Raw genomic sequence first — 23,469 nt, 5'->3', positions numbered from 1 at the left:
GACTTTCGAACGGAGCCTCGGAGACCCATAGTGTTATATACCATTCGACTCAGTTCGACGAGATCGGAAAATGTCTGTGTGTGTATGTGTGTGCACTTTTCGAAGATATTTGAACACGCTCAGTTTTCTCGAAGATGGCAGAACCGAACCAAACTTAGGCTCGTTTGAAAGCTACTGTCGGGCTATTATCAAGTTCAAAGACCAAATGGCTGTGACTTTTGGTTCCGGATATATGATGGTATAATTGACGTAACCGACAAAACACGTTGATTTTTACCACTCTTCTATATATAAGGGTGCCAATATTTTGGGATCACCTCTAATTTCGTAAAGCGCTAGTGCTCAAAAGTTTAAGCACCTCGAAAAATGTCCTCATGCAAAATTTGAGCTAAATCGGACATGCGTAAGGGGTGCTGCCCGGCGGTTAAGGTTTGAAAATTTTCGATCTTGAAAAAGCACCATGGGGGGGAGTACATGAAAAAAAACTAAACTGCATGAAACGTCGAGATTCAGTGTCATCTCCAAAAAAATATTTTTTTGAAAAAATCAACTTTCTGGGATTTTTTTCGAGATGACACTAAATCTCGACGTTTCATGCAATTCTAAGCTTTTTGGCATCAAAATTATTTTTTCAATTTCGAAAATTTCATGTCACCCCCCTATGGTGATTTTTCAAGATATATGACTAAGTGGACTGTTTTTTTTTAGATTAGTATCACTCTTCTCATACAAATAGGCAACGCAAATGTAAGCATTAGTTTGGAAAAATTATGCTGACTCTGTGACATAAACACTGAAGCATGCTTTTGTGAACCACTCGAATCAATCAATCAATCAATCAATTCAATTAATAAGGGTTTTTTACTTTTTTTTACAAGGTAAAATACTTTATGAACTTTCCCAGCTCACGCGCTCGGTAGTTGTCAAGCTACCGCTATTGTGAACCAGCGAGTGGGACTGGCTGAACCTTACCCACTAAAACACCTTGGACATCTTGCCTCGATCCCCCCGGAACTAAGCTAAGCTCAATACTTCGGGCGGAGGTTGTGCTCATGCACTTCTTCGTTTGGGAGAAAATGATCTCCTGCGTTTCTCTCTTTATCCATCTCGATCCACCTTTGGCGTCTCGACGACCCAATGCCGCTACGTCGCGCCCGACTACTCGACTGATCCCCGACGATGGATCTAGCCTACACCGACGGAGAGTTTCCCGGAGAAGAAAAATTCTCCCGCAACCGGTGACGTGTGTGTGTGTGTGTGTGTGTGTGTGTGTGTGTGTGTGTGTGTGTGTGTGTGTGTGTGTGTGTGTGTGTGTGTGTGTGTGTGTGTGTGTGTGTGTGTGTGTGTGTGTGTGTGTGTGTGTGTGTGTGTGTGTGTGTGTGTGTGTGTGTGTGTGTGAGACAATAATGTCACTCAATTTTCTCAGAGATGGCTGAACCGATTTCCACAAATGAAAGGTCTGATAGCCTCATACAATTTTCCTGAATTTCATTTGGATCCGACTTCCGGTTCCGGAATTACAAGTAAATATGTGCAAATTTATTAAAAAATGCACACTCAATTTTCTCGAAACTTTCTTAACCAATTTTTCAAACTAGGAAGCAAAGAAAAGGTTTTGAAATTCTCAAAAAAGTCCTCAAAACAATAATCCAGATCCGACCTCCGGTTCTGGTATTACAGTGCGATTAGTGAAAATTTTCAATTTCATGAGTATTTTTTCACAAGCGATGGCGAAACGAGGTGCACATTTATATAAAACTTACTGCTAAATTCTAGTTGGCAGATCTTGTTAGTTAGTGAATATATAAAATTATTTTGGGACTACTAGTCCCCGGTTTCCGCTTCCGGAAGCACCGATAATAGTGAAGAAAATCTCCAAAAAACGGAACTCAATTCGATTTCTCAGCAACGGTTAAGCCGATTTCACGAATGATGGTTCAAATTAAAGCTCTCTTTGTCTTAAAATATGCTGTGCAATTTCATCCTGATCCGACTTCCGATTCCGAAATTCTAGGGCGATAAGTGTCAAAATATTCAAATCGTCATGACGATGCAAAACTAGTACGCGACGGTACGTGCGGCTTTGCTTCGTTCGCAGCGTGTTTTGTTCAATTTCGTATAGCGTGCAGGGTTGCCACATTAAAATTTATATTTTTCAGGTGAAAAAAATGTAAATTTTCTAATTCTTTTATTCAATTTGTACCAACTTGTTATTGTTTATAACGATGCTCTTTTGTACAAGTACACTTATTGCCTTTCTGGAAAATTGACTAGTGAAAATTGGCCCAGAGGGCTAAGTGCTCTATATCATTCGACACAGTTCATCAAGCTGAGCAATTTTTTTTATTAATGACACTACCAGAATCCAGTCTATGTGTCTGTGCGTGTATGTGTGTGAGTATGTTTCAAATAACATCACTCATAAAATAAAAAAATCTGATAGCCCCAAAGGTTGCAATTGAATTTCATCATGCTTTCATATGGTAAAGTGTGTTTAAAATTGCACACCGTCATTTAGAGCGACGATGCGAAAAATAGGGTCTAGATTTGGCTCAAAACTGATTCAATTTGTAGACTTTGTTAGTTACTTACTAAACGAACCGACGAAGTGGTCAAAAACTCTAGAACGAGATTCACTAAATTTTCTCAGAGATGATTTGATCGATTCCCACAAACTTAGGCTCAAATGAATGTTCCTATAGTCTCATAGGTTGCTGTTTAATTTCATCCGGGTCCGACTTCCGGTTCAAGATCTATAGGGCGAAGTGTGTTCAATCATTTAGTGCGACGATGCAAAATAAAGTAAAACTCTTATTAACTTGACATAACTTTTTTTTTATTTATAACTTTTGAATCACTTTTTTTTTATTTTTGACTTTTGAATCCCTTGACCGATTTCGCTTATTTTTACCTTTTATATATATATATATATATATATATATATATATATATATATATATATATATATATATATATATATATATATATATATATATATATATATATATATATATATATATATATATATATATGTATATATATATATATATATATATATATATATATATATATATATATATATATATATATATATATATATATATATATATATATATAAAATAGGTATAGAATTCGCTCAAACTTTAGAAAAATTTTCCGAGGCCCGGAGGGCCGAATGTCATATAACCCAATCGATTCAGCTCGAACTGAACAAATGTCCGTGTGTGTGTGTGTGTGTGTGTGTGTGTGTGTGTGTGTGTGTGTGTGTGTGTGTGTGTGTGTGTGTGTGTGTGTGTGTGTGTGTGTGTGTGTGTGTGTGTGTGTGTGTGTGTGTGTGTGTGTGTGTGTGTGTGTGTTGTCAACAAAGAGGTCGATATCTCAGAGATGACTGGACCGATTTTGATAAAACTAGTCGCAAATGAAATGCATCCTCGTCACCCAGAACGCTATTGAATGGTTTTGAGATCGGATGTTTACTTTTTGAGTTATACGAAGTTTTATGTCAAAATTTTTGGTTTTTTGACAGTATCTGTCACACTTGACCTTGAAAACAGAATATGCTTCTATACTTAGATTCCACACTGTAATAGCTATCCAACAAGCCATAGATTGTTAAAATCCGTCCATTTTCAACGGAGATAACGACATTTTTGTATAAGCGACTTTTCCCCCTATTCCAGCAGTAGGAGTTTTGAGCGCTGTATGACAAACCAATGCTTGGGAGCAACGTGAAACACGATTTTTATACTGTTACATACAATTGTTTCTAAGTCCCAAAAAGACTGTGTACAGCATCCTTTTTCATGACAATTTGACTCGGACCGATTTTAGCACGGTACGTTTTTGGCAACATAATCGTTCGAATATGGCATATGTAAACCAGATGATATCAGCATTTTCGAGTTGGAAGTAATTCCATAATTATATTGATTTAAACTACTTACAGCAATAAATGGAAGAACATAACTTCCATATACCATACGACTCAGTTCGTCGAGATCAGCAAATGCGTGTGTGGCAAATAATTTCACTCAATTTTGTCGGAGATGGCTAAACCGTTTTCTGCAAACTCAGATTCATATGAAAAGTAGTATTCTCCCAAACAAGGTTTCTGAATTACGTTTGGATCCGACTTCTGATTGCGGAACCACAGAATGATATGTGAAACGAAATTAAAGTTATGCAATTCATTTTTCTCGTAGATGGCTGAACCGATCTAAGATTCACAAGGAAATCTTAGAATCTTCTATGATTCAAATGAGAGGTCTTAAAATCCTCTAAAACATCTTAATTTTTAGTCAGATCTGACTTCTGGTTTAAGAGATGCAGGGTGATTAGTATGAAAATGTCCATTTCACATAAATTAATCAGGTTTATCGGGTTCGAAGATTTGGATAGTCGATTACGAAATAAATTTATTTCAGTTTAAGCGGTATTCAGTTTTCGATTCGAGAGGTACCCAAAAATTTAATTCGCACTACAATTTCTCAAAGATGTCTACACACTCAGGTGAATTTAACTAATTTCGGCTACACCGATTTTAGAATTCCGGTTCCAGTATCGAATCGTTTCTCAAAGCTCAATCATTTTCTCAAAAAGGCCAAATCGAACTTTAAAAACAAAAACTTAATTTAAGGACTTAAGGTCCCATACAAAATTGGTGAATTTTATCCGATTCTGGAATTACAGATGATGAGTTTTTAAAATTCATGCCGATATAGAAGATGTAAATTGTTTGGCGTATTAATTTATGGCCATTCGAATCATTTTGGGTTATGCTAGTTCCTGAATACCGGCTCTGAAAGTACCATAAATAATGACGAAAAACACTAAAGTGGAACTTACTTCGACAGCCCATGGAATTTTCAATCGATTGTCACACGTTAGGATTGAAATTCGACACGATTTGCAGTTTCGACATTACAGGGTAATGAGTGATTAAAATCTCAATTTGCCGTTTAAAACGACGATAATTAAAATAATGTCATGAGAACTAAAACACCTAAGAATATCCATGCAAAAAACACATGCGGATTGATAAAAAAGGTATCATCTCACTGCCAGGTGGATTAATTACGTTTTTGAATATGTAATCACGAAAAGTTTATAGTATTTATGAAAAATATGTAAATATGATAAAGTTTTATGTTTAAAAACGTCAATCTATTTAACGGTTTACGTGGTTGGTAGACAAAGGGCATCATGGGATTTTTTTTGCTGAAAACAAAAACATTTTTACATACCATACTTAGATATCATATACCGTTTTCTCATGGAATTGCTTTGAATATAAATCACACATAAATAATTTTCGTAATTTACTATAGTCATTTCTATTATTTTTGGAAATTACTGGTTTTCCATAGGATTTTCTTAATTTACTGAATGGTTGCTATGATTCAACTATCATATTTTATTCATTTTCGGTAGTTAGCGGCATCGTGTGTTTATAATTAAATTCCTTAAACAAATCTTCATGTTCGTTCGTATATGTAAACGTTCAGCCGAAGCATAAATTCAGAGTTTCCGTCCAAATCGTTACCTTCGCTACACCTTTGCAGGAATCGGATGAGTCGTCGTCGTTCCGTAAAGTAGATCAAGCAGCAACATGTCCTCCCTTCGATATCTTTTATCCTTCCCTGTGAACGATGGCGATGAAGTGGGTTGATAGGGGCACGTTATTACGCTGTAACGTTGTCTTATCAGAGTTGAATGGTATCAATTTTGAAAATTATATCCTAACTAACTCTTATTTGTCAATCAACACAAAACAACAACAGATTTGTATTTCAGCACACAACATATGGCCATAATCGATTAGTAGACTACACACAGTGTTTGTTGTTGATATTTCAGTTCAAAATAATAAATAAAACAAATTTATTTCGTGAGAAAGGTAACTGATTGATTGTACTATCAATGAGCGTGCTAATTTAGTTGAACAGATGTGATTTTTATTGCGCTGCAACGATCATTCATGTTATCATTAAAATGCATTTTGCGTACCTCTCTATCATCGAATGGGGCATTGAACTGTATTTACCAAAATTGAAGCTATTTTTGCGATTATATTCTCATTGATCTACCACAGGATTACAATGAACAGTGCCCATACTCGCTGTCGCCGGTTAGCATAAAAAGTCAAAAACTACTACGGTCGCCACGGAAAGCCACCCGCAAGATCTCCAAGATCCCTTTTAAAGTGTTAGATGCACCGGAACTACAAGATGACTTCTACCTGAACTTAGTGGATTGGTCCGCACAGAATGTACTTGCAGTGGGGCTCGGTAGCTGTGTGTACCTTTGGAGCGCTTGTACCAGTCAGGTAAGCAACTATTTCGGCATTTACTCAGCACTAGGAATTCGAAATAATCTACGGAAAAATTTATTTTCGTAGGTGACACGGTTATGTGATTTGAGTTCCGATGCAAATACCGTCACTTCGGTCTCATGGAGTGAACGAGGGCATCAGCTAGCGGTAGGTACGCATCATGGATACGTCACTGTGTGGGACGTGGCTGCAAGTAAACAGGTATGTGCTACTGCAAAAAAAAGAGACAATACGAATATACGTTTGAAGAGTGTGCAAATATTGATTATTGACTAAGAGAAAACACACTTTTTAAGTGAACGTTTGAGCGCATGCCTTCCAGCAAAATGATCCAGAATGGAGAGAGTATTGCCGTCGATTAAAATAACCCTGCTCAAGTAGTATCCTTTTATTTAAAACAAATACGTTTGGAAGCAGAAGTCCTTCAACTTAATTAACACTTATTTGTTTTTTAATAATGGGAACGTCAACCCGAGAGAATATAGAAATGACGGACACGTGACTTGAGGAGAATGTGCATTTATTAAATCAATCATACAATAGTTATATGTCAACCCAACCTAAATATGGAGCTTATTTATTCCTATCCTATGCAGTCTGATCTTAAACGAAAGTCAATGGCTAGGTAAATAGAAAGCATACTTAACGATTTACGCACCGCGAAAATGACACCATTCAGTGTTCGCGAAAAAGTTCCAAACGCACCCAATCATTGCGAAACGTGCTTAGAAAAACAAATTGTACTGCTCCGTCATGCGTCGTTTTTGCACATCTCCTGTAACGTATAGCACATTTTCGCAAGACTAGCATTCGCAAAAAAGTGCGTGTGACCTACTAAATTTCTCTTTTATTTTCGATTCGACTCGTAGGTTAATAAATTACAAGGTCATTCGGCTCGCGTAGGAGCACTTGCCTGGAATGGTGATGTCCTCTCGAGCGGGTCTCGAGATCGCCTGATTATGCAGCGAGATACGCGTACACCTGCCCAGGTTTCCGAGCGACGTCTCGTTGGGCACCGACAGGAAGTGTGCGGACTCAAATGGTCTCCGGACAATCAGTATCTCGCCAGTGGCGGTAACGACAATAGACTGTACGTCTGGAATCAGCATTCATCCAATCCGGTGCAGTCATACTCGGAACATATGGCTGCGGTGAAAGCGATCGCATGGTCTCCGCATCATCATGGGTTACTGGCCAGCGGAGGCGGTACAGCTGATCGCTGTATACGCTTCTGGAATACCCTCACCGGTCAGCCAATGCAGTGTGTGGACACTGGATCTCAGGTTTGTAATCTTGCTTGGTCGAAACATTCATCGGAGTTGGTGTCAACCCATGGATACTCGCAGAACCAAATCCTCGTGTGGAAATATCCCTCACTGACGCAGGTTGCTAAACTGACAGGGCATTCGTACCGGGTCCTGTATCTAGCTCTGAGTCCCGATGGTGAAGCAATTGTCACCGGGGCCGGAGATGAAACGCTGCGCTTCTGGAATGTGTTTAGCAAAGCACGTAGCCAGAAGGAAAACAAAAGTGTTCTAAATTTATTTACCAACATTCGGTAGACACGCTCTGTCGGAATTCGTTTGTGATTTTGTTGAAATAGGTAAACCCGATCAGCGGCAAAATTTTAGGTACACTTCATATTTGGTTCGCTCCATTTGGCTTTCTTTAGATTTAAACGTTTCAAATAACTTATTTTTGCACTTGTGTATATTTTTGTAAGTACTTTATTTTCTTTTAGAAGAAATAGAATGAGAACTCAGAGTAAAAGATTTATAAAGAGTGCGCTAAATTTTTGAATGTTTGAAATAAATATCTAGATTTTCAATCAAATACGATTTGTATTTATAATTCAGTCTTGTGTATAAGTCTATTATTGTCATAGAGCGATGATAAAGTTGGTTTGCTATCTTCAGTATCGATAAAATCAAAATAAACTGTTTGTATTTTTGTTCTTCGGTAATATAAATTTAGACCGATTGTGTAATAGGATATCAGTAAAGTAATAACAAGAAAGTCCAATTGTTTACTTTCTCGTCCAAAATGATAATATTTTTTTAGGGTAAATTTTAAGTACTATACTAAAAAAATGACAGAATAATTTGAGGATTAAATCAGTGAAGTTTTCATTATAAAAATCAACAGAAAATATAAGCTTGAAAGATATTTGGCGACATTAAAAAAAGGTATACCAAACGAACAAAAAATACACAAGATTATCAATTCTGTGTCAAAACAGCTTCGAACGTTAAACAGGAATCACATTCTCGAAACCACGAATGATTTTTTGCCAGGTGAAAACAATGAAGGTCAAAATTTCGGCAAGGCAAAAAATTGCATTTTTTTAAACTATAAAAACCAAATGGACAGTCGTTTGGGACTATTTGAACTGTTGACCGACCAAAATCAAATTTTATCCTGAATAGCCATCAGGTATTTGAATTGATTCGTACCGTTTTGTTATGAAAAGTTTCGTGATCGATTATGAGAGTATTCTTACTGTACGTTTATTCAAAGTATTGTGTGAGCCGTTATCCACTACTTTTTGCCATCTTCCAGGTAAAGCTCGAATACAATCCAATTTTTAGTCAATACGTAGCTCTCGAAGTGCTTCTCTGACAAACAATGCGTAATCGAATCGAACAATGTCCAGTGTATATGGCGGGTGGGGAACATCCCATTTCAACGTTTCTGAATAAGCTTTAACGACTTTCGAAATGTGGGGTCATGTAATATCATGAAGCAAAATTAAATTATTGTGACGAGCTTAACATTGCGGCCACTTTTTCTACCCCGTTGAAGCGCATCAAATGTCGTCTATATTCATCAGTGATAGTTTCGCCCGGTGGGAGCTGCTCATAATAAGAAAAGCCCAGTTCATATCATCAAATTTTCGGTTGTCCGGGACATTCCTTGTTTCGAAGTAATGAAGTAACACTCCCCATAAAAACGATTGTTCAGGCGCAAAAATCGATTGTTTGATATTGCACAACAAAATATGAAAATGAATAGTTTTCTTCACATTTCGCCTTCTTACTATCATTTAAACTTCACTTGAACAACAATTTTAGAATTGTTTCACCATGGCGTACTAGTTTTACCGATGTTTGGAATGAAAACTGATTACAATTTAGTAAACTAATGTACTGACCTCGGTGTAACAATTGTTCAAGTAAAGCTTAGATTTTGTTTTATAAACGTTTCGAATTGAATTGCTAAGTAACTCTAACAATGGAATTTGACCTGCTATGCATTTACGAGCTGAAGTCGAAATGTAAACAAAACTAAAACTGATTAAGTATCCTAAGCATACAAAAACTTATCTTTGAATAACTAAAAAGTGTTGATTTTATTTTCGAATTTTCTTTATTTACCATCGTATAAATATTGTGATAGAGGTAAGAGAAAGTGGACAAATGGTGGTGCTTGATATCATTTTTGTACTTTTGACAACTTGTTTAGGAATGCATTTATAATTATGATGATTCTGCTATCAAAGAAAACTGATGCAATTCAGATTTGACGTACATAATGCAATACACTTTTCCAATCTGAATAAAACTCAAGTTTAAAATCAAATTCAAGGTCCGGCATTTGAAGAGCTACATTGAAACAATCAGATAAATTGTAAAAAAAAAATATTTAATTTCAAATTCATTCAATTTCACTTGATACCTTCTCTATCTTGCTTGGCTTGAGAAGGAGTTTATTTCTCAGGACGCAAAGGAGACTTTGATACGATACATTGAGATTTCTTCGTTGAGTTAGGGTAACGGAGGTATTTTGGCCCACTTTAGGATTGATTTTATTTTGGCCCAATTTGTAAAAATACCCACCAAATTTTGTAATATCTTTGAAAAACCCTTCCGCAAATAGGTAATTTAATGTGATTAGCTTCAAATTGATGCAACATGGGTTACTTAACATCGGTTAAATCCATAAAGTTTGTTAGGTGGGCAAAAATATATGAAGTGGCCAAAATACCTCTGTTACCCTAATTTAGTGGCACTAATGGCGTAAATTTCTCTTAAGACCTGAAGAATGATCTTCACAAAGGCAGGTGTCACCACAGTAGCTCCACGTTCCCCATCATATAGTTTTTTTGCTTCCGATTTCCAGGTATGGTTTGACTATAAACGAGCTGTCTTTATTCCGTTTTCCATTTTAGAACAAGACTACAATAGTAACATGTTTCGGTTCGAAATCTTTTTATCCAAGACACAATGTCGCCCAACACAGTTTCGCGTGCAACGTAATAGTGACTGTAGAATAGTAATGTAGCAGTTCAATTGCCGAACCATGTAAGGCATCGACTTCATTCGTTCGAATTTGAGTGAATTCAAGACATGGAAATACCGATTCAAGACATCATGTTTGATTCAGAAGGAACACTTTTCCGAACAAAATTGATTCATTCTATTGTCCGCAAAATCATTCTTTCACCGGTTAGAATAAGAATTGTATTATTTTTTTAGTACTTCTTTCTCTTATTGGGAATCTTACGCCAGAGAGAGATTTTAAAATACAACCAGATAATGCAGAAACTAAAGTTTTTCATTGGCAAAGTATGTTGTAGTCGTTTTGTCAAAGTTTTTGATCGTGCACTTTGTCTTGCCTTAAATAAATGCGAACTAGTGCAAATGCAGTAAGTATCTATTTTTACGAACATGCAGGACCTTCATTCGAGTCCACATCGAAACTCGCAGCGGATTCAACTGGGGGCGTCATATGTTTTGCTTATGATGTGTTCGTAAAATCAGAGAACCGAATATCTTGGTAACACTATTTCTTTGCTACCGATTAGACCCTAGTAGTGTTACCATATTTTAACTTCTTCACTGTCAAATATAATCCTACTCGTTAATATGATTGTTTGTTACAGTTCTATAGTTTGTTTTTTATATTGTCTTTATAAAACTTTCCATCTGTCAAATTTCGAAATGTGTAATATTCAAATTCAACTATTCTATTTTGATCTACTATCGAAATGTCAACTTTTACCCTAAAGTTAAAATCATGTCCGAGATGTTAGCAAAAAATTGTCGGCCATACGCAAATCAATGCAACTGAACTCAATCCTAGAGCAGGATTGAATTTTATGACTAAGTTATGGCTCAAGCCTACTGAAATAAATATTGTTGATGCTGGATATCCGCAGAACCGGCGGTACTCCACATAAAACTTCGGCTCGTGTCCAACTCGGTTTCCAAGATTTCACCAATCGACCTTGGAACAATAAATTTGGCAACAGAGACTATGCAACGACGAAAACTTCATTAAGAATTATATTACTAAAACCCTCAAAGTTTATTCTCGTCAACAACAAAACAACATATATTATATGTGCCAAAAACTTCTGGCTTAAAAGGTAATTCATAGCATTGACGCAAGCTTTTGTATAATAGTAAAATCCATATTTTATATTTTCGTTCAACTATTGTACTCCCTACAAGACTGCGGAAATCGAATGATTTTCCATACCTCGGGGCTCATCGTACTGTATTAGCCATAGTTTTAACATGTAAATAGTACTTTTAATTCAAATTAATAATATAATTTATCCCATTCGAAAGTAAACATTTTGTTTTTCTTCATTACTAATGTAACATATTGGCATATATTCTGAGTTATTCGGAGAAATATTGAAAAAAAATACGAACGCTAATCCGTGTAAAGCATATTAGAAACGTCAGAGAAGCATTTGAAATTAACTTCACCACGTGCTTTAGCCGAATAATCACTACGCATGCCAAACCCTTTATATACAAATCAGTACACGGCTCGATAGTGTCGTGTTACATGCCAGCGAAGTTTATATGCTCACAAGTGTTCGCAACCCAATAAATAACAATAAGAAGCTCCAAAATTGAAGTACTATAACAAATGAAACGTATAGCTGCGCACGAAATCAACCATAGCTAATTATTAAAATGTTTAAGTGACAAGTGCACCAGTAAAGTTTATAACAATAAATTGAGGCGTTGAATTATTCATGTAAAATATTGAGAAACATATCTAACTCATTCTGTTATATACACTCGAATCGATTATGGTTAACGTTTAATCTTTTCTACTCGTTTAGATAAACAACTGAGACTGATCACCAAGTCACCACCATTCAATTCTACTGAAAATTTTAGCAATGATATTCCTTCAAATAATAATTACTACATAAATGATTTGATTGACAAATGCTACAAATGTACCGTTCATACTATCAAATCTATAAATTACGCAAAATAAGTTGTTTTTCATTTTGGTATTTGATTCTGACACAATATCAGTATCAATTTTATTAAAAAATTATCCTCTCCGACGAATTTTAGTAGGTCATCTTTATATGAGTGGCTTAAAATTCAATTTAAACGGACAATAACTTGTGAAGCCAAAAACCTGTTTTAATCCACCTAGTGGTGTAATGGTGCCTTTCTCATATCAATCATACTATCATATATAATACTGTGGTACTCTTCAAAATAATTTCTTCGATTCCTAAAAGAATAATCAAAATCAGTTTGTTTGACCGTCTACTGATAAAAACTATCAATTGGAGAAGATTTGAGGTCGATTTAGAAAACTTTCTATGGGTTTTCACACCTTTCAGTTATGGTAAAAATTTTTAATGCAGTTTACCCTATATTTCCGAATCCAGAAGTCGGATCCGGATTAAATTCAGGAATTACGTATGGGATCACAGGACCTTTAATTTGAACCTAAGTTTGTGAAAATCGGTCGCGCCATCAATGAGAAAAGTTAGAACACATATTTTAATTTTTTTGCACATTTCACCCCATAACTCCGGAACTGGAAGTCGGATCCAAATAATATTCAGGAATTTTGTATGGGACCATAATACCTTTCATTTGAATCTAAGTTTGTGAAAATCGGTTCAGCTATCTCCGAGAAAATTTAGTGCAAAAAAACGTTACACACACACACATTTTGCGTACTCGACTAACTGAGTCGAATGGTATATGACACTCGGCTCTCCGGGCCTCGGTTCAACAGTCGGTTTGCACAGTGATTGCAAAACCTTTCTATATGAGAAAGGCAAAAATCCAATCACTACTAAAAGTGAAAACTATATTTCTATCACTTTCATTTTGACAGGAAGGTGATTGATTCGTGGTGACTACAGACTCTCATAGTAACAGACCGGCGAATACTTCTTAGGGAACCAAATGAACTGTCAAATTCCTATGCTATAGTATGGGAATTTGACGGTTCGTTTGGCTCCCTAAGGTACATTCGTCAGTGTGTTACTATGAGAGTATGTAGTGGTGCCAAACACCTTACGTAATGCCAACATTTGATAGTTATGTTGACCCTTCAGCAGTGGTGACAGAACTTGGTGATTATCATCTGACATGATTCAAAATTTTCAAAAGTGATAATCACCTAACGTGATTCCACCTCACCGACTCAGAGAGATGTTCGCCCTTATTCTTAATAATGACGTATTGGTTTTTCGATCGAATATGGTTCGGTCGAATCCTAGCTACCTTTGATTTTGCTAGCGTTATTAGGAATACGAATGAAATACGATCGAAAAAACGATACGTCGTTATTCAGAATAAGGGTGGTTGACTCAATCGAATTCCGATGACCCATTTCGTATACATAGCAAATCGTGTTCCGAGGTCACCGTTCCATCGACCAGCCCGCCTAAATGAAATGTTTGCATCGAATGGATTCAAACATTACAGAAAGACTTTCGATCCCTTGCAATTGGCAAACGACGCGTATTTAATTTATATTCTTCAATTTTGTATTTCTCGAGTTTGCATTCAATGTTTCATTTCTTACCGTATCCAAATCTTCAGCCTTCTGAGCCAGCCGATCACACCCTTGGAACATAGTATGATATTGCACATTTCTGGATATTTTTTGTTTTGTTTGTTCTATTTTATTTGCGACTTTAACCGTTTCTGGTCATTCGCCGCACCGGATATTTTTTCTATAGACACTCTTGCACAAAACACTAATAATAATAGAATTATTATTTATACACAAAGAATTATTCTTTCGTCCTAATTTTTCTTTATGTGTCAAATTATATAAGGATGATATGCAAAATGCTAATTTATGAATGGCAAGGAATGCTGCAGATGATTTTCATAAAAACGAGCTGACAATTTAAATTTTCATTAAGGATTAAAATACTCTTTAACAATAGACTTCGAAATACTTGACCTATTTGAAGAAATTTCAATAATTTTCGCGTTTTAAATGAATTATTACATACAAACCAATTCGCATCCTCTCATTCTGCTACTAACACAGAAGGCGATAGCACCCAGTCGACGCCGTTCTATTGAATTTTATTTGAATTTTTCATTGTATGTAAAATGAGTAATTTTTAAGACCTCCGTACAAGCTTCATTAAAAATACTTGATCATTTAATAAATATAACCTAAGTTTTGCGACGACAATGTAAATTTGGGCCACTTCTCGCGAACAGAGAACGCCCTGAAATGTGCCGTTTCGGAAAAAACGCAAGAAGTCTCAACACCTAGAAAATCAGTAGAAAAACGTGAATGTATTGCGTCAAATGAGAAATCAATTTCTCTTCAAATAAATATTTTTATTTCATTTTTACTTGTGTGATATTATACCTCATGATTTACGATATAACTTCTAGTAAAAAAATTTCTTAACAATTAATAATTCAAATATTATACACTGAGGTCTTTTTACGTAATTTTTTAAGTGTTTTTTGGCGAAATTCCGTAGTTACGCGGTGTCGCGGACGCTCGAATTAATTTTAATATTTATGGAAGATTTCTTCTGACGAGACGGCCGTAAGTAGAATCGTAAAATCAGGCCGATCCTAGAATAATAGGCTGAGTTATAAAATTTGTATAATGTTTTGTTAGGATGTAGCGTCTAGACAAAATCGGCGCACAGTATAGACAGGAAATAAATATATTATTTCTTTTGCATCTCCTCTGAATGGGAAAACCCATATCAATTGGTCTATTGAGACGCGCAAAGATAAAGGTAAATCAGCAGGTAAAATTAGCATATTTGTCTGTCCCTTTTGAGGTTTGAAGTGTAGTAATAGAATAAGAAAAGTGTACATATAGATGTAAGATGGAAATAATAAAGTAGTCTGTTTTTAGTTAGGAAACAACTCGTGTTTCTTTTGACGAGAAGAAAGAAATCCCTTCGTTTGGAAGGAGCTCGTTTTCCACAAGGGAAAACGAGAGCTAAAAAAAAAATTAAAAAAAAATCCCTACTTCGTGTAGGAAGAAATTTTCAGTAGTTGGAAAATTTAAATGGTGACCCCGACGTGATTCGGCAATCCTGGAAAGTATACTTCCAATGCGATGACAAGTTTGATGTGCTCTTTACGCGAAAGTTCGTAGTTGCAAGAGTGAAATTCAACCAGCAAACAGCTGGTGAAGGATATTCAACCGGCAAACGGCTGGTGAATTCAACCAGCAAACGGCTGGCGAAAAATAGGGTCGGCAGCGGATAGTAAAGAAAATTCAACCCGCAAACAGCTGGTGAAGGATATTCAACCGGCAAACGGCTGGTGAAGGATATTCAACCGGCAAACGGCTGGTGAATTCAACCAGCAAACGGCCTGCGAAAAATAGGATCGGCAGCGGGTAGTGAATAAAATTCAACCGGCAAACGGCTGGTGAAGGATATTCAACCGAGATACGGCTGGAGAATTCAACCGGCAAACGGCTGGAGATATTCGACCGACAAAAACGGCGGGTGATAAATTAAGTAGAGGTATGTGTTTACATTAAAGTATCTAAGCTAGGAAGCCAGGTTTCGTTCGAATCTCAATTCGAAAGCTAGAAGAAAAAAAAAATATCAGTTTTTCCTTTTTGTAATAATATTGAAAAAGTAGAGATTAACCTTCGTAAGGTAACTGCTCTACTAAAATGACGCATCCATTTGTAGTCAATAAGAACGGGCATTGCAGATTGTGCAATGAACCCGACAATAAAGAAGATTTAGTGGCATGTGACGAATGTGACCGTTGGTTTCATTTGTCATGTGCTAAACTACTTAGAAGACCGGGAAAATCTGAACGATGGTTATGTATTAAATGCAAAACCATCGAATCAGAAATTCTTAGCTTAAAAAAAAGAGACTCTTCTCCCCATTCAGGGTTTGAAGAAATGTTGAGAATCCAAAGGGATTCAATGAAAAATTTGGTGGATTCAATTAAAGAAATCAAAATTGAACCACAAGAGAATAATGTCTTGAGTATTCTCAAAAGGCAATCCTTGATGGAGCTGCCGTATTTCGATGGCTCATACAAGGTATGGCCTCGTTTTAAAGCCACATTCGAAGAAACTACAAAAGAAGGTGGTTTCTCTCAATTAGAAAATTTGAATCGTCTCCAAAAATATTTGAAAGGAGACGCCTTAAAATTAGTGAGTACCTTGCTCATTGACAAAGGCAATGCAGAGCTGATAATGAAAAAATTAAATCTGCGATTCGGAAGTCCAGAAATTATCTATTCCAATCTACTAAGTGATGTCCTTACTCAAAGGAATCCGAAGTTTGAATTACCTCAAACTGTCATAGACTTTATAACGTCTATTGACCGATTGGTTAATAATATGATTGTAATAAAACACGAAGAATATTTGAACGATCCAAGATTGATTCGTGATTTAGTGGCCAAGTTGCCAAGTAATCTACATCAACAATGGTTGAAATACATTGCTGATATAAAAGATTTAAGTGATGATAATATTTTCATCCCTAATTTAAAAGATTTCAACGATTGGTTGAAACCCCATGAAAGATTGGCGACAATGCTACTCTCTGAAAAAAGTGAGAAGCCAATACGTAATAAACGAATACTCGTTCATGAAAAGAAAACAAATAATAGCGAAATTTCTCGGGTTAAAAGAGCTGTTCTATGTTTTGTATGTAAAGACAAACATAGAACAGTTGATTGTTCCAAATTTAAGGGGATGGACATTCATCAGAGATACACCTTGGTGAACAAACACGGATTATGTTACGCTTGTTGTACGTATAACAATCATAAAGCAAGTGAATGTAAATTGTTCAAAAAATGTGGCACGAATGAATGTCAAAAAAGACATCATTCATTACTACACAAGAACTTGAATAATGACGCCATGAATATGGACCGAGTTAATCTTCATACGAAGGCAAAAGATTCAATTTTATACCAAATTATTCCAGTTACTTTAGAAAACAAGAATAATAAGGTTCACACTTTCGCCTTTATTGATCCTGGATCATCGGTAAGCCTAATTCGGGACGATATAAGGACAAAATTAAAAATTAAAGGGAGAAATAACCCATTAACCCTTTCGTGGACAAATGGGGAATTACAACAAGAAATGGAAAGTGTAGAAATATCTGTGAAAATATCAGGGAAAGATAAGAAACCATACATCCTCAAACATATCAGGAGTGTATCGGAATTAAGTCTTCCTTCACAGTCGCTCAAGGTTCAGGAACTAAAACAAAGATATCCTTACATCAGTGATATTGATTTGCAGGCTTACAATAATGCTACTCCGACGTTACTATTAGGTTTGCCACATTCATACCTAATAGTTTCAGATGAAATTAAAACCGGTAAATTCAATGAGCCAGTTGCACAAAAGAGCAAGCTTGGTTGGATTTTATCAGGACGGGTACTGGGTAAACCAAATCGTAACAATCATGTTATGATGAATAAAGAAATTATCACAGTAGAATCTATTAACAGAAAGATGGAGGAATACTTTAGCACAGAAGCATTCGGAGTGATGGTGCCGAAGAAGACATTAGTGTCAAAGGAAACTAGTAGAGCTAGCTCCATCATGAATGACACAATAAAATATAAAGAAGGAAGCTATGAAATTGGCTTACTTTGGAAGGATGACAATGTCCAATTCCCAAACAGTTTTAATGCTGCCCTAAAAAGGTTACAGTATCAAGAGAAAAAGATGCTCAAGAATTCTGAGTTAAAAAATTGGTACATAAACAAAATAGAAGAATATGTACAAAAAGGTTATGCGCGAAAGCTTACGCTGTCAGAGGCAGGCGAGTATAATCCAAAAATTTTTTATCTGCCTCACTTTACAGTAGTGAATCAAAATAAATTACCAATAAAACCTAGATTGGTGTTTGACGCGGCTGCGAAGGTAAACGGAGAATCATTGAACACAAAATTATTGTCCGGGCCTGATGCAACTGCTTCCTTGTTAGGAATACTAATAAGGTTTAGAGAAGGTATTTTTGCTATAACCGGTGATATACAAGAAATGTTTCACCAAGTAAGAATACGAAAAGAGGATCAAAACGCTCAAAGGTTTTTATTTAGAACAGACTTTGAAGCTGATCCCCATATATACGTTATGCAAGTAATGACATTTGGGGCTACTTGCTCACCAGCATGTGCGCAATTTGTAAAAAATACAAACGCACGAATTTTTCAAGAGACAAAACCAGATGCTGTCAGAGCAATAGAAAAGAATCACTATGTGGATGACTATCTCGATAGCTTCGAGAGTGTTGAAGCAGCATCAAAGGTGATAAATGAGGTCATTGAAATCCATAGACATGGGCATTTCAATATACGCAGCTTTATTTCAAATTCGAAAAGGCTGCTGGAAAATATTCCGAAAGAAAATAGATCAGACGATAAAACAAAGTTGCTCGGAAATGATGAAGAATCATATGAGAAAGTGTTAGGAGTATTTTGGGAAACCGATACCGACTATCTTAGATACAAGGTCAAAATTCCTAAAGAATAAGAATTTACTAAACGTCAATTACTTTCGCAAAGTATGAGCGTTTATGACCCCTTAGGTCTACTGTCAAACATTACCGTCCAATCACGAGTTTTAATACAAGAACTTTGGAAAACCGGAATAGGATGGGACGAACCAGTTCCAGTTAAAATCAAGGAAAACTGGCAAAATTGGTTAACAAGACTCGAAAAAGTAAAATCATTAAGAATACCGCGTTCTTACTGTCAGTTGCCGAATCCCACTGAGCAGGAGCTACACGTATTTGTGGATGCCTCCGAAAATGCATTCGCAACAGTTATATACTTGAGAAGTATATGCGAAGGAACTGTTTACATAAACATAGTAGCAGCAAAGGTAAGAGTTGCTCCTACAAAAATGCTATCCATACCCCGACTCGAATTACAAGCTGCGGTACTTGGAACACGATTAGCAAAAACCGTTGAAAACGAGTTACGACTTCCAATAAAGGGAACAGTTTTCTGGTCTGACTCAAAAACAGTTTTAGCATGGATCCGATCAGAACATCGTAAATATAAACAATTTGTTGCACTTAGAATTGGGGAAATCCTAGAAAAGTCTTTTATTAACCAATGGGAATGGGTTAATAGTAAGGATAACCCAGCAGATGAAGCCACAAAAACTATAAACCGTGAATCTATTTGGTTCAAAGGACCAAACTTTTTATACGAACCAGAGGAAAACTGGCCTAAAGAAAAGGAGTTTAAGGAAACTTCTTTAGAACTAAAACCGTTACATGTTATACGGGATAAAAGTATTAATGCCTTTAGATCAATTCACACCAACTGGTGCTTAAATTGGAAGACACTAAGGCGATCGGTTGCGATCATTTTTAAATATATTGACTATTTAAGAATGAAAATAGGTAAAAAATCATTTAGCAAATATATAAACAAGGATAATCTAGATTATGCTGAGAACATCCTTATTCAAAAGGCGCAATGGGAATCATATCCTAAAGAAATGGATACTCTCGAGCGTGGTGAAAATGTCCATAAAGAAAGTGAAATCAGAAATCTAAATCCTGAAAGACTTCATAATGGAATTATGGTATCTAAAGGACGAATAGAAAATGCGACATGTTTGCCGATATCGGCAAGGAAACCAATTATTTTATCCTATAAACACCATATTAGCACGCTGATACTTCGTTTTTACCATGAGAAATATCATCATAAAAAGACGGAGACAGTTATCGCGGCAGTCCGCCAAAGATTCTGGATAACAAATATGAGAGTTGCAATTAAAACAGTCAGGAGAAACTGTCAGTATTGCAATAACATGTCTGCGAAACCGCTCCCACCAATTATGGCTGCCTTGCCGGATTTCAGAACAACACCTTATTGCAAACCGTTTACATTTACAGGAACAGATTATTTTGGTCCATATAATGTAACGATTGGTAGACGCTCTGAGAAGCGCTGGGGATGTCTATTTACGTGCATGGTAACTAGAGCCGTATATTCAGAGTTGGCTCAAGATATGAGTGCAGACTCGTTTATTATTTGTCTGAGAAATTTACAATTTCGAAGAGGACGAGTGCAAGAATTATTTAGTGACAACGGAACCAATTTCGTTGGAGCTAACAATGAATTTAGAAAAATGCTAAGAAGAACATCAGATGATGGAATTAAATGGCATTTTAATCCTCCTGTTTCACCACATTTCGGTGGTGCATGGGAAAGAATGGTAAAGGAAGTTAAAAGCTTATTAAACAATGCTCAACCCACTATTCCAGAACATACTCTTAGAGCAGCATTAACAGAGGCTGAGTTTATAATAAACAGTCGACCTCTAACTCATATTCCACTCGAATACGAGGACGATGAAGTACTCACTCCTAACCACTTTTTAATAGGTTGTGCAGGAGAAGCCGTTTGCTCTATTAATGAAGCATCAAAGGCAGAGGTAACTCGCAGACAGTGGGTAAGAGCCCAAATGGTCTGCAAAAATTATTGGGATCGATGGGTCAAGGAATATCTTCCAACGTTGGGAAAAAGATGTAAGTGGCAAACTAAAGCTAAACCGTTAGAAGTAGGAGATATTGTAGTGTTTGCCGACGAAGAGAAAAAAGGAATTTGGCTTAAGGGAAGGATAATTAAAACAATGATTGCCAAAGACGGGCAAGTTCGATCGGCAACCGTTAAAACTAACAAAGGACAATATGATCGACCTGCTGTCAAGTTAGCTGCTTTGGACGTAAGAAAAGAAGAGGATTCGTCCTCATCCGAAGATCCCGAAAAAACTACAGATAGTAGCAAAATAGGATCATCAACGGTAAATTTTGTAGGAAGCATATCAAATCTAGATATGGCAAAAAATATCGACTATGATAAAAAGTCAAAACCTAAAATAAAGCAGTTTGGCACAATACAAAAGATTATTCTAGCTACTATGACAATATTATCTCTGGCAAACGCAATAAATACTTTAAATATAAAGCCAGTACCAGACGGCGGATTAATATTTGATCACATGGGAACTTGTATGGTTAAAAGAGGAGTATGGAGAACAAATATTGTATCCAACATATATCCTATTGAAGACATTGATCTGTTAAATCATATTCAAGCGAATCTAAAGAAAGCACTAGAATTTACGCAAAATAAAACTAAGGACAAAACACTTTCGGAGCTAGCAGCTTCTATTGAAAGACAATGTGATAACGCTATTCCTGAAATTCAAGCAATCGCGCGTCAGAAAAGAAGCAGAGGAATACTCGGATTCCTTAAAGATCTCCTTTTTGGGGGCGACGATGTGGAAGAAGAATTGAAATCGTTGCGAATTCATGAGGAACAGAAACTTCATGAAATTTCTCAAACGATGAAAATTCTAAACGAAAAGGCAAAGGTTATGGGCAACGATCTGAATCAAAGAATATACCATTTGAATACAGGCATGATATCCTTAAAAGAACGGTATTCTATCACGCAGGTTGAAGTATTCTCCAGGAAACTTCTTGAAGCAACGATGTTAGCATCTCAGTTAGCTGAAGGAATAATACAAAAATATCGTTCAATTCGTCAAGATCCTTTGAATAAAAACGAATTGGAGGAAGTGTACAACAGTATTAAGAAAAAACTACCTGCGGGTTATACAATCCTGCGGGACCCACTTGCTATTAAATTCGGAGTAAAACTTAGCAATAACTCCATAAATATTTTAATGGAGAATGTAATAATAAATAAGGATAACTTTGAAGTATTCAAAGTTATACCAGTTCCAAGTAATGGAAGCGTGATTGAAGTAGATAATCCAATAATCGCTATCAACCATTTGGAAGAGTTCTTTTATATTAATGAAAACTTGATTCAATTTAACGAGAGCCACTATCTGGTAAATCAACCTATACTGACAAAAACAGTTGACTGCGTTGCGGCTGCCATCCTTCATAAGGTTACAAAAGAAAAATGTTTGTCGAAAAAGCTAAATGAAACTTATGTTCAGCTAATACCAATGAACAATCAAAATACGGTTGTTTATATAACAAACGAACCAAGGAACATAATTGTTCATTGTGATAATGTGATTATAAATCCTCCGTACAAGGTTGCTATGGTGGAATTAACTTCCGATTGTAAAATTTTGGCAAAAAAGCAGGTTTGGTATGCACAAATGACAGGCGTAAACTATAGAACTAAATCATTCTTTAAATCTATCGATCAGTTACCTTACGAAATTGAAGTTAATCAAAAGAAATTAGTTAAAAGTAACATGACGTTACCTAAAAATCCGTATGAAGAAGTAAATATCATAGATGAAAGGGTTTCAGAAAACCGTCCATATGAAAAAGATTTATATGCTTTAGGAGGAGCGACTAGTACAATCATAATTACGTTAATCATTATATTCTGTTACATATATTTTAGAAGAAATAGAAGACAGAGTAGCAATAGTAATAATCAACAAAACATGTTAGAAATGCCACAGTCACTTATAAGTATGCTACAAATGAGGAGATCTAATCTAAATGAAGAATCAATCATGTAACAATTGAGTTAAATCGGTAAATCACCACGCGGATGATTTACGGGCCCCGGAATGTCGCGGACGCTCGAATTAATTTTAATATTTATGGAAGATTTCTTCTGACGAGACGGCCGTAAGTAGAATCGTAAAATCAGGCCGATCCTAGAATAATAGGCTGAGTTATAAAATTTGTATAATGTTTTGTTAGGATGTAGCGTCTAGACAAAATCGGCGCACAGTATAGACAGGAAATAAATATATTATTTCTTTTGCATCTCCTCTGAATGGGAAAACCCATATCAATTGGTCTATTGAGACGCGCAAAGATAAAGGTAAATCAGCAGGTAAAATTAGCATATTTGTCTGTCCCTTTTGAGGTTTGAAGTGTAGTAATAGAATAAGAA

At 36.0% G+C, this 23,469-nt stretch overlaps 1 protein-coding gene across 5 annotated transcripts in view; it reads left to right on the top strand.

The window, feature by feature from the left end:
• Positions 1 to 15,465, top strand: part of LOC131433021 (fizzy-related protein homolog) — a 50,767-nt gene extending 35,302 nt beyond the window's left edge. For all 5 annotated transcript variants that reach the window (XM_058599747.1, XM_058599746.1, XM_058599743.1 and 2 more), the window contains exons 4-6: positions 6,092 to 6,325; positions 6,398 to 6,532; positions 7,201 to 15,465. In XM_058599747.1, the coding sequence (XP_058455730.1) occupies positions 6,092 to 6,325; positions 6,398 to 6,532; positions 7,201 to 7,893 (1,062 nt within the window). In that variant the 3' untranslated portion in view covers positions 7,894 to 15,465. The remainder of the gene's footprint in view (positions 1 to 6,091; positions 6,326 to 6,397; positions 6,533 to 7,200) is intronic.
• The last annotated feature ends 8,004 nt before the right edge of the window (positions 15,466 to 23,469 follow it).

Source organism: Malaya genurostris, chromosome 2 (assembly GCF_030247185.1).
Source record: "Malaya genurostris strain Urasoe2022 chromosome 2, Malgen_1.1, whole genome shotgun sequence".
NCBI lineage: Eukaryota > Metazoa > Arthropoda > Insecta > Diptera > Culicidae > Malaya > Malaya genurostris.
This window is presented reverse-complemented; position numbering and strand designations above follow the sequence as displayed.